This window comes from Nelumbo lutea, chromosome 7 (assembly GCF_056320005.1).
Source record: "Nelumbo lutea isolate HS-2025 chromosome 7, American lotus-T2T, whole genome shotgun sequence".
Lineage (NCBI taxonomy): Eukaryota > Viridiplantae > Streptophyta > Magnoliopsida > Proteales > Nelumbonaceae > Nelumbo > Nelumbo lutea.
The window spans coordinates 16,224,084-16,236,739 of record NC_142690.1 but is presented as its reverse complement, the minus strand read 5'-3'; the positions used below and the strand labels follow the sequence as shown (position 1 = coordinate 16,236,739).

Genomic DNA, 12,656 nt, shown 5'->3' with positions numbered 1-12,656 from the left:
AGCTGGCTGGTCCATTCTCAAAATTGATGCATTTTTTGTAACCCGACCCAGATTCTTGTGGGCCGGTTAAGTCCACAAATGGGCACAGGACCCACATCCCAGGGCCAACATAGTCCTTCCCAATAAACAAGCAGGCACCAATTCTCATTGGTCCAATTCAATCCCAACAAATTCAATAAAATATTGGAGAGAGAGAGAGATATTTCAAAGCTCAAACAAGGTCAAACTTCCCATGGAAATAGAAATATAATAAAAACTTATTAAAACTGGATTATGATGTAAAATAACCAAAGTAACCTGTGCATATAAAAAACTCTAAGCTCTTCATTCATGGTGTTTTTCTGGGATCAAAAGTACAGGTTGGAAGGATCCACAGACACACAGGAAGTCACCAAGCACACCATTATTAGAGGGTCTGAAAGTAAAGCTAAAATTTTCCATCAAACCCCACTCAGAAAAGCTAAAAAGCAGAAAAAAGGACTTGGGTTTTCTTTCTTTTCTTTTTTTCCTTGCAGCCTCTGTTAAGCATCTTTTGTTTTTATTTTTATTCCACCCTGTGACCTCTCTCCTCTCTCCTCTCTCCCAAGCCCCATCTTCTTTCCTTTCTTGTTGGACTTTTCTTTGTCTGTTTTTGTGAATTTGGGTTTTCCTTCTCTTGCATTTCTTCATCTGTTCCCGTTGAATCTTTGTTCTCAGTGATTTTTTTTTCTGTGCTTTTTTCTTTGAGGATTTTTTTGTTGATTATTGAATTTGATTACTTTTCTTTCACTTTATATTTCCTAGTCCTATTTGTTTGTTCCCAGTTCTTCTCTTCACTTCAAGATTGACTAGCTGGAGTTTCCATAACTAGGCTTGATCAGCTGAACAACAATAATTCTTTCTCTTCATTTACATTCCTGGTCGCCTTTGGGTGGTAAATTTGCACTATTTTCTTGGTATTGTATTCTGATTTGAGCTCTCTTTCCTGTGTTTGATCATTTAGAATATTAGATTTCTGCGTGGTTCTCTGCTTTCCTTTTGAGTTTTTCATGTTTCCTCTTTCCCTTCTTGGTACTTAAAATTCCTCGGTGTTTCAACTAATTGGGTTTTTAGATTTTTTTCCTTGTAGAATATTTCTTTTTTTTTTTTTCTCAACCTTCTCCCTTTCCCTTGTTGGAATTTTAATCAATTTCTCACTTTCACTTTTAGTAATTCATTCTCCTGTTCCTTCTGCGGTTGAGTTCTTGATTCCATGGGACTCTGTCATGGAAAGCCGATCGAAAACCCTTCAAGTCATGCAGAAAACTCAGTGATTCCGGGCGATGTCGAGCACGCAGTGAATTCTAATGTCAGCAAACCTTCAACCCTTTCATTCTACAGCCCCAGTCCGCTGCCAAATGCATTCAAGAATTCACCAGCCAATTCAAGTGTGAGTTCGACCCCTCTGCGTTTTTTCAAGCGACCATTCCCACCTCCTTCCCCGGCAAAGCACATCAAGGCCTTGCTCGCTCGCAGGCATGGCTCCGTTAAGCCCAACGAGGCCACCATCCCTGAAGGAAGCGAATGTGAAGTCGGATTGGATAAGAATTTTGGATTTTCAAAGCATTTTGTTTCAAAGTTTGAGCTTGGTGAAGAGGTGGGGCGTGGCCATTTCGGGTATACTTGTATTGCAAAGGCGAGGAAAGGGGAATTGAAGGGACAGGAGCTCGCTGTCAAGATCATTCCAAAAGAAAAGGTTCGATTTTATTGATCTTCTATCTGTAATACTTATCAGTTATGGGATTTTATTGACAGTCTTGCAATTGGTCGTGATTATGCCTTGGATGTCTCACTTGTGAAATGCTATAATTATGATTTGAGAAAGTAAGATTGCTTAATCAGGTGATGTTTGCTATCTCCTTTGTACAGTTAAAAACTCAATGTTCATAAGGGCATTTTAACTGCGAAAAGGAGATAAATCCTTAAAATAAGGAATGCCAAATGCAGCCTTAGAACAATTATTATATGAATACTATTACTGGCTTTGTTATGGTGGTATCAACTATCAGTGTTGCATGGACATGGACATGGGAGTCATAATCCAACTCATGTCCAAGAGTTTGACTCGGCATAGATGAGAAAACATGGACTAGCAGATACATATATGGATAAGTATATACTACCAAAATAGTTAAGGTTTTTCAAATTCTAAAATTGTATATAATATACCTGCAAGAAAGGGCATTCATCTTGCACATTAGCTGTTCAGTTGTGATGTCACATAGGAAAATCCTCAAGAATTCATGGAGTGTTAGACTCCGACATGTCTATTTAGGAAAGTCCATCTAACACTGATGTTTATACAAGAATGAGCTATGAGATTGGCATCCAGCACAAATTGTTAGTGGCATTAATATCTAAGAACTCAAGACTCCTGTACTTGGAGGAAGCATATTTTAACTTGATTAAGGAGCTAATACGATAATAATGGGCCAGTGTTATAACCAATTTATGACCCAAAGAAAGAACTAGTGCTGCAAAATAACAATTGTGTTTTTAATTTATTGTTAGATCTGATGTGGTCAAAGCTTGTTCTACCTTGATTTTGAACATTATGAGATCCACATGAAATGAAATGGCTTCATTTCGTGATATATAACCATTTTCCCTTCCTAGAAGAAGCACATCAATTATCAAGTCTCACAAATTGTAATTAGGGGAAAAGTCTTTTTCTAGTCCCTTTTTTTCTTCTCTCCCTCTCTCTCTCTCACTTTTGATCAATACTCTCTCTCTCTCATAGAATGGGTACTGTTTTGTGGCTTTTTCCAGATGACAACAGCAATTGCTATTGAAGATGTAAGAAGAGAAGTGAAAATACTGCATGCTCTAACAGGACATAAGAACTTGGTGCAGTGCTATGACTCTTATGAAGATGATGAAAATGTGTATATAGTAATGGAGTAAGTTTAATTTCTTCTAGTGCAATTTTTTGAACTTATTGTGTTAATGTTTCGTCCTTTTGTGTTTATTGCCACTAGGAGTATTCGTAGATGAGCTACATAACAGAACATAAGAACTTCTCTCTCTCTCTCTCTCTCTCTCTCTCTCTCTCTCTCTCTCTCTCTCAGTTTAGAGAGGGTGTCAAAGACTTAAGCCATTATGTGACTTGGCCAACACTGAGGCAAATACTGGTTGATGTAATAAACAGAAAAAAGGTTTTGTGCCTTAAACTGTTGACCATTAAGCTTTAGGTGTATTAATTAAACAGCATATGAAACCATAGTTTATTTTAATACCAAGTTCAAAGACTGCTGAACTTTACCTGTTCCAATGCTTGATATATAGAAAGAGGAAGGAAATGATTTGTTTATTCCTAAAAATGCCATTTAGACCACTTGTAAATCTGCATCTCTCAACTTTGGGCAGGGGGGGGGGGGGGGGGGGGAGGAGGGGAGGAGGAGGGATTTGTGAGTCCCTCAGAATATCATCTAGGTCCGTTCTGAATTGGCTGGTGTCAATTTTAGGGCCTCTAGGCCTGTTTTCTTATATATCTGCATGACAGTTTCTTGCGACTCCATTGAGGGTAAACATTTTTATGAAATCCGACAGCTTTAGTAACTGAGTCATAGGTTGAAAATATGAGGCATGGGACTATACCATTTGAAATTTCCATCTGGGTTCTGTCCTGTGGGAAAATTGGCTAATCTGGATCAATTATGGTTAGAATTCTGTATTTAGTAGATTCTCCTGGATCATCATCTTTGTCATTTTCTAGCCTAAGGAATACAGAATATTATCGGGATATGTTAAGTGTTGAAGTTCTCTTAATCTATTGCATTTAAGATGAGAATTTAAAGCATTGACTTAAATCTATTTCTTAACTCTGTTGTTTATATTATTCAGGTTATGCAAAGGAGGAGAACTTTTAGATAGGATACTGTCAAGGTAATTTAAGTAGTAGATTTTTAAAGTTGCAAAAATCTTTTTCCAAATTGATTATTTTCTAATAGGAGAAAGTTTCCATTCATGATTTTAGGGGTGGAAAATACTCAGAAGAAGATGCCAAGTCTGTCATGGTCCAGATTCTAAGTGTTGTTGCTTTCTGTCATCTCCAAGGTGTGGTTCACCGTGATCTCAAGCCAGAGGTAATCATCCTGTATATATATATATTTTTTTCTTTAGGTGGCTAAAAAATATCCATATTGGAATGCCATACACGATCATCTATACTTCGGATGTGTAAAATCCAACTAAATCACCTTTTATCTTGTCTTTTTTTCTTTTCGTTTTTTTTTTTTTCTGTTTTGCCTCTTGTTGGTGGCATAGACAGTTTACTATATTTATAAGATGCCCTTGCTTCTTTAATGATTCTTTCTAAATATGCTGTAGATTCTATTTTTCTAGTTTTTTTTTTGATAAATTCTATTATTCTAGTCTACCTCATTATGATTCATGGATTGTTGGTGGCATAGACAGTTTACTATATTTAGAAGATGCCCTTGCTTCTTTAATGATTCTTTCTAAATATGCTGTAGATTCTATTTTTCTAGTTTTTTTTTTATAAATTCTATTATTCTAGTCTACCTCATTATGATTCATGGATTGTGATGTGTTCTTTCCATATTATCACTTGCTATGTAATTGCACCATCAAAAGTTATCCGTTCCATCTTGAAAGGTGAGTTAAGTGTGTCATCTCATGGCCACCTCTTGGTAGGATAGGAAAAATATTTCATAATGAATAATGTGAACTGTCAGGTGACTTCCTTTATGTAAACCTTTGTATGCAAAGTTTTTTACTTTACAAACAAACACCATTAATTGGATGCAATTATCATCCTATTACCATATATATCCAGGATGACCTTTTTCCAGCTTCTCAGGTTAGCCTTTTTGATAAACTAATTATGGGAGGATGTGGTGTGACCCCATTCTTAAACCATTGGTCTTGAACCAGTATTTGTTGTGATTCTAGTGAAAATTGTCAGGAAATGTCTCAGTTACTGAAGCGTATCTCTATTTGCTTCTTTTCTTTATATTCATATGTTATTTGCTACTTCAGAATTTTCTTTTTAGTACAAAGGAGGAGGAATCTCAACTCAAGGCAATTGATTTTGGATTGTCTGATTATGTAAAGCCAGGTTAGTTGTAATTTATGAGATTTATTCCTTTTGAATTATTGAAGGTATGGTTTATCACCTGACTCTTGGGATTATCTGCAGATGAACGATTAAATGATATAGTAGGAAGTGCATATTATGTGGCCCCTGAAGTTCTGCATAGAGCATATGGCACCGAGGCTGACATGTGGAGTATTGGTGTGATTGCCTATATACTTCTGTGTGGAAGCCGCCCATTTTGGGCTCGGACAGAATCAGGAATCTTCCGATCTGTCTTGAAGGCAGAGCCCAGCTATGAAGAAGCACCATGGCCTTCTTTATCTTCTGAGGCAAAAGATTTTGTCAAGAGATTGTTGAACAAGGATTACCGTAAGAGACTTACTGCTGCTCAGGCTCTCAGTAAGTCATTTGACTACTCTATCCTTATTAGACAACCTTTCTTCAGTTTTGAAAATCCTTAAACGTGTGGCTTTATCTTTGTGTTTAGGTCATCCATGGCTTTCCAACTATCATGATGTCAAAATCCCATTCGATATATCAATATGTAAACACGTAAAGGCTTATGTATGTTCATCTACTCTCCGGAAAGCAGCTTTGCAGGTATGTAATTTTGCCTTTGCAGAACTTATATGTAGTTTTTTTTTTTTTTTTTATCAATGAAACTTTGATTATATTAATTACATGTGAAAAACATTACAAGTTTAATTTGATGACCATAACATCAGCCCAAAAACCAACACTATGTTCAAAGATGCCCAAAATAATTGCTGCCTTTCTATCCCTTGTTTAGCAAGGGAGTTGGCTAGCCCATTTACACTCCTAATCATTTGAATTCAGCATCCAGCTCTCATGCAGTCCTTTCTATTTCCCTGTAAGCATCCAGCTCTCTTGCAGTGCTTATATGTAGTTAACATTTAGTTAGGAAAATATACCGAGTTAGAGGGAGTCTTCTTTTATAGTGAGAGCTTCTTGTGTTTGAATTTAAAGGTTTGTTTATCTGTAACTTGTATACGTATATCTTCTCATTTACTTGTAAAAAGGAAAAAGGAAAACCCATATGCAAACTAAATATAGTTGAGCTTTTATTAGGAAATCTAGGATATAATGTATAAAATAATATTTATTTAGATATTAATATCATAACATGTTAACCGCTCAATGTAATTTGACATTTTTTCTGATATAGAGGATAGTTTTGTGGTCACCTTTTCTAGTATTTTGCTTGTCAGTTTTCAATATATTTGTTTTCTACATATAGATTTTTGCCCAAAAGGAAAATAACTATTTGAATAGCATGGATTTTGGCATTTTTTTAAAGTATATGTAGATAAAGTTTCTTTCATGCTTTATTATTTTCATTTTAAGTAGATCTAATAAATAATATGAACATGGGTTCACCACAAATCATCTTATCACTCAAAGACGATGTATTTTGTAAATCATGCCAGTAATATTAATGGTTGTAGAACTAACAATTGCCACTTGCTTAGCAGTTGGTACCTCTTAGTTATTAAATTATTTTAGCATTGTCATTGTGGTCATACATGTGCCACAAATGCAGTTATTCCAACTTGGATACCTACAACCATTGTGTAGGGGCTGTTTAATAACAGCTGAAGTGGCTGAACTGAATGACTTGTTGCTCTGCATTTAGTAAAAAAATTGTTAAGGGATGGCTGAAGCTGAAGTTGGGTTAATAACTATATCCATGAATATTTTATTATTTTATCAAAAAGGACAAAGCAATACGTCATTCACTTCAGCCATTATCTTAAAGCCCCTTAGTCTAATAGTTATTATACTGGTCAGACCACTCGCTTCTACTTTCTATACAAAAAAGGGTAAATTACAAAGACCTCCCTTGTACTATGGGGTCAGTGTCAAAGATTTTCATTCAGCTCTTAAGTCAGATTACATAATGTGTTAAATTACCAAAATGCCCACCTAAACTTTCCTTATTTTCTTTTCTTGCCCTTTTTCTCTTAAACCCTAATTGACCAAAAATACCTCCATTTTTTTTCAAAACGAAACCAGCTAAAATAACAAGAGTCATTTCACCGGCATAGGAAAAAAGCTTTTTTTTTTTAATTTTCATTGAATTCTCTCACATGAATGTCTCTCATCATCTTAAAATATAAAAATTGCCCACTCCTTTCTCCAATAAATCAAGAAAAACCAAACGAAACCATAAATTTATATCTATCAGAAAGAAACATCAACCATTTCATTTGAATATTGAATCCAACCAGAAATATGCAAGAATCTATTGGTGAAATCTTGAGGGCTTCAACATTATATTTAGAAAGCTAAGCAAATCATAAATCATTCAAATAAATAAGAAAAGGGTAGTTTGGGGATTTAAAATTTTTAAACAGCTGAATGAAAATCTTTTTCAAAGTTAACTGACAGAACTCTAATGGAAGGAGGTATTTGTCGCAAAGTGAAAGTTCAGGGGGGTCTTTGTTGCAAATGAAAGTCCACGGGGTATTTGTCACTGACCCCATAGTATCGGGGGGTCTTTGTAATTTACCCAAAAAAATAACAGCTAGAAGAGATAATTGTTGTAGGTAAAGAAAAATGGTTCTATATGTAAACCTTCAATTTTTCTACCAAAAGAAGGAAGAAAAGTAACTCTAATGTCAGGTCTTACAATACTCTAAAACTTGTCAGTATTTAATCATTTATTAATCATATTTATGATCTAGAGATTTGATTTGTTTACCATTCCAAGATGATTATGAACCATAATACTCATAGAAAATAATTATGAACCATAACATCGCTTATATAACTACTGTCGTAGATTTTCTTTTTTATTAAGAAAGTTTGAAATATGGTTAGGATCTTTTAGGTAGAGAAAGAGTATCTTGTTTAGTATGGGTATTTTAAGATTGCTTATGGCGTTTTTTATATTTTTTTCTCCTCCGAGATATTAAGGTGATATTCCAGTGAAAAGTATCAACTATTGATGCCCTCAGAAAGCTGCCCCCTAGAGCTTACTAGAAGTATAATTTCATGATGATTTGCAGTTGCGTTTTTAATGCAAAAGCTTTAGATCTTTTAATGTTCTTAGTTCAGAGTGTGTTTTTGTTTGTAACTTTGATATATTCTTTAATCACCTAAAAATCCATTTATTTCTTCCAATATTTGTTGTCTATTAGCAATTTACCCAAAAGCAAGATAATAGTTAGTCTATACAAAAATCAACTACTAAAAAAAAACTTGTTTGTGAGTTATAGAAAGAACTAGGAACAAAATATTAAAATGGGCTTCACCATCAATTAAAAGAATTCTTAGTTCTTTTGTCCAAGTGGTACTATAAGTTTCTTCCTTCATTCCTCGTACAGAAAATATAATGGCAGGCAACTTGGCCATATTTGTTTTGTCACTGCAGTCAAAGAAATGGTTTGAACTGCCTGCTGTTAATGCCTGCTGTTAATGCAATATTTTTTTTTCTAGCCCCCTTCTTCCCAAAGAAAAATTCATGAAGAAATTGGAGTTGGCACTTCTATAAGCAGGATCTGAAATGGGATTTATCAATATATTTTGAAGGAAAGATTATGAATTCAGGGAGGGAGGGATTAAACATATAACTGTAAATTTAGTTTCATTTATAACATTTGGAATAGATATACATACTCAGGCTGTGAGGCATTCAGGTATAATTACAACATAGTTTTGTTTATAACATCCTGAAATAGATAAACATACTGAGTTATTTTACTTTCACAGGCTCTTGCAAAGACATTGGCAGTGTCTCATCTAGCTTATTTCCAGGAGCAGTTCACTTTGTTAGGCCCAAATAAAAATGGAATCATTACTCTGCAGAATTTTAAGATGGTCAGTACTACTTCTGGTCCATGTCTGGCTTATCCAATTTCTACTTAATTCTAAATGATGCTGGAACTTCCAGGCCTTGACAAAGAATTCTACCGATGCCATGAAGGATTCCCGGGTGGTTGATTATGTTAACATGGTATGGATATGAGGCCCTTTGTCACCCAAAGAACAAGCTATATAAAAAATAAAAGTTAGAAAAAAGAGGTTGAAAGAAAGTTCATGATTTCACATCTATTTTACAGGTGAGTTCGCTTCAAAATAGAAAATTAGATTTTAAAGAATTCTGTGCTGCTGCATTAAGTGTGTATCAGATGGAAGGGCTAGACAGCTGGGAGCAACATGCACGTTCTGCTTATGAGCACTTTGAGAAAGATGGGAACAGACCAATTCTCATTGAGGAACTTGCCACGGTATCTCTCTCTTTCTCCCTCTCTCCTCTATGTGTGTGTGTGCACGCGTGCAAATGTGCATATTTACAGTCATGTATGACACCTTGAACAAATGTTTTGAGACCAAGACCGGACTAGATGGTTGGACCATCACCTTGATGTTAAAACTGATTTTATAGCCCACTTATCAAAATCCTTAAAAATGCTAAAACTCATGAAACCGAGGCATTTCCTAGTGAAGCAGAACTTTTAAATGAGAAAAAAACAGCTTTCATTTAAAAAGCATCATTAATTAATTACCCTTGTAGAATAGAAAAAAAAAACTTAATTACAAATCAATGGCATAAATTCAAATCATAGTTGTTAAGGCACTTAGGCGATAAGAATTTCATAAAATTAAAAACTAAGTTTTTCCTAGTTTCCTACATTTATATACAATTCAGCATGCATGTTAATTGGAAAAATAGCAAATTTTCTCAATTAGTACATTGAATTTCCTTTCAAAACATGGAAAATCAACATATCTAGGACAATATTATTTCAATTATGTTGATTTCAACATTTTCAAAAATGATATTAATATAACAAATATTTAATAAAGCAATTTCATATCAAGTTAGCAAATAAAGAAGGTTACAGTAAGTAAAAGAGAAAAAGAACAACGGTGGAGCTGTTATTTATTTAATATAAGAGAGAGAGAGAGAGAGAGAGAGAGAGAGAGAGAGAGATAGAAAAAACAAAAAAAAAAAAGAAAGAAACTTTTTTTATATTTCTATCCTTTTTTTCTTTTGATCTTCTTAAAACCTTTGGATCTTTTAAATTTAAATGGTAAAACATTAAAACCAAGTATAAATGATACAAATAGTATATAATAGAATGTAGTAACACACATATCAGTAAAGATTCAGCAACGCAAATGGTATTGTGATAAGGTGCCTGCCTTGTCATTTTAGTCGCCTAGGCAGGCAACTTAGTCACCTAGATGGATACCTGGTTGCTATAAACAAGGAGTCTAGGTGAGGCACCAAGTCAGGGGTGCCTAGTCGACACCTAGGGAGATGCCTAGGCAACACCTTGACAACTATGATTCAAATAAATTCTATGTTGATTTGTTTTCCTTGAAATATAACTTTCCTTTATAAGACTTCAGAATCTCAGATTACCTCCTAAGATAATTACATGTGTTACTTGCCTTTCATTGTAATTTTATTTTAGTATCCTTTCCCTGCACCAATTTATTGCTGATGTAGGATTTTCACGTCGCTGAAAATGTCTAAGATTTACTACACAATTTACTGGCCTATCCTAGTGTAACTTATATCTTGATCTCCTCTCATGCAAATGACTTTCCTACATGGGATTGTGCAAAATACCCAGTATCTCTTGTGATGATTATACACCTTTTTTTAACCCATCTTTCATTGTACCCCAACCCAAATTTGACCCAACCTGATCTAGCCTGAAACAACCCGGTTTGGGGTTTTGGGCTTGGGTTGAGGAATTAGCACCAACCAACCCAGCCCACCCAAGTTGCGTTTCTTAGGAGTATGGTGTAGGATGGAAAGGAGAAAGTCCTACTAGTAGGAATATAGTGGGTGAAGGGAAAATAAGGACCGAGTCATGAGAGAGAGAGAGAAGAAACTCACTATTACCTGCAGGTAACTTCAAAATAAAGTTTTATTCCATTAAATCATCTCTCAAATTTCAATTACAAAGACTATTTATAGATTAATCATAAGGGCTCGGATATCCCTTTACATATCCAGTTTTAACTAGGAAACTGATCCAAGACAATTTCTTACTACAATAAAATTAAAGCAATCCAATGGGTATCCATGGGGACACTCAAATAAGGATTCTTACTCCCAAAATAACTTTAACAATACTTTATTAATCCTATTAAATCAAAACAAATAAAAAACAATTCCAAGACTGATCCAAAGGAAAACTGAAATATTAAGACCTAAATCCCATTATTAACTGATAAATTATTTGCTAAAATGACCATAGCTCAGATCATGGTGGATTTACAAGATTTTGGTCTCATGATAGACAATTCAATTGCCTATCAAATGACACCAAAGTCATACAAAGCGGACAAGTTTTGTGCATTGGAAAATAGGATGAAAGAAAAATGATGTAATTGTATGTTTAACTTTTCAAAATCTTGAAAGCTTTATAGTTGAACTCTCTAAACCCTTTTCCTAAAAGACACTAGAAAGCTAAATAATAAATGTAAAAAAAGTCAAATTTTAAAGTTCAGAATTTCCTAGAACTTTTGAAGTTTCCATTGGATGAGAAATTGGGAGAAAACCGATATTTTTCTCTGAGGATTCTTTCCTTTCTTTCATGCCTGCATCAGAGTTGGCTTTTAGAGACTTCTTTATTCTTCTCCTGAATCAGAGCTAGGGATGATACTATTTAATTCTTAAGGCAAGTCAAAAGTCAAATAGCTGAACATTTTTGGCATGGTTGTCTTGCTCATTTTCCATATGTGTATATGGGCTTGTTTTCTTAAATGGAAAATTAATAATCATTACTTCCCTCTTCAACGCCCCTCCCCCCAGGTAAAGGGAGAAAAAAGAATAAATAGTTGCAAATACATATCATTTTGTTTTCATACTGATTAAATAAATAGCTAAGCTCGAATGAGGTAATATTTTATCTTGACAAGGGTATCATTGCCCATGTGAATTGGGATGAGGGATATGCACATGTGCTTTTGGGAAATCCATATGCTTAACATTGCATAATGCATTGTGTAATCAATCTTATTAAAGTTTTGTTTTATCAGGAACTTGGCCTTAGTCCATCAATCCCTCTGCATGCGGTCCTCCAAGACTGGATAAGACATGCAGATGGAAAGCTCAGTTTCACAGGGTTCATGAGACTCCTACGTGGCATGTCTTCACGCTCATTGCATAAGCCTTGAATAACTGAAGACTGAGAAAGAAATTCATCGATCTGTCACTCCAAAGTCTAAAGGACATTCCATAGCTTGCCTGATTGAGGGGAAAACTAAGCAGGCTTCTTGACCTGTGGGCTGCACAGCAAGGAAAACATAATAGGGTGAGTCAATACTAGAACTGATGCAGGTCTTAACTGGAGCATAAGCCATGTCTGGCTTATTTTCTAACAAGCACTGTGTACCCTTTTTTCTCTTCTTTTCAGTTATACGTTTTCCTCATGTTTTGTGAATTGCAGTTGTAAGAGGATTGTACAGATGAGGATAGATCAAAGTTGTAGTGTAGGAGAAAGTTCAAAATGTAGCAAGTTTTATGTTTTGTGGATTACTCCCTTGTGTACTCATTCCAACTGTTTGTTAATAAATTCCTTAATTTTTCTCCAAA

General features: G+C 34.8%; 1 protein-coding gene across 2 annotated transcripts; it reads left to right on the top strand.

Annotated features, from left to right (window-relative positions):
• Positions 1–268: 268 nt before the first annotated feature.
• LOC148845323 (CDPK-related kinase 7-like) lies at positions 269–12,656 on the top strand. Of its 2 annotated transcripts, XM_088953962.1 has the most exons (12): positions 529–935; positions 1,189–1,714; positions 2,788–2,918; positions 3,862–3,903; positions 3,995–4,103; positions 5,020–5,098; positions 5,180–5,476; positions 5,565–5,677; positions 8,810–8,917; positions 8,991–9,053; positions 9,160–9,327; positions 12,101–12,656. In XM_088953962.1, the coding sequence occupies exons 2-12, from the start codon at positions 1,232–1,234 to the stop codon at positions 12,236–12,238; spliced, it is 1,731 nt and encodes a 576-aa protein (XP_088810088.1). In that variant the 5' UTR covers positions 529–935; positions 1,189–1,231; the 3' UTR covers positions 12,239–12,656. The 2 variants fall into 2 exon arrangements, with proteins under 2 accessions (XP_088810087.1, XP_088810088.1); XM_088953961.1 differs by having other exon boundaries at positions 269–1,714.

Bases quoted from the DNA above. Each gene is read 5' to 3' on its own strand.
- LOC148845323 (XM_088953961.1), top strand. From the start codon at position 1,232: ATGGGACTCTGTCATGGAAAGCCGATCGAAAACCCTTCAAGTCATGCA. The intron at 8,918-8,990 runs GTCAGTACTACT...TGGAACTTCCAG, and splicing joins CTCTGCAGAATTTTAAGATG to GCCTTGACAAAGAATTCTAC. The intron at 9,328-12,100 runs GTATCTCTCTCT...TTGTTTTATCAG, and splicing joins TCATTGAGGAACTTGCCACG to GAACTTGGCCTTAGTCCATC.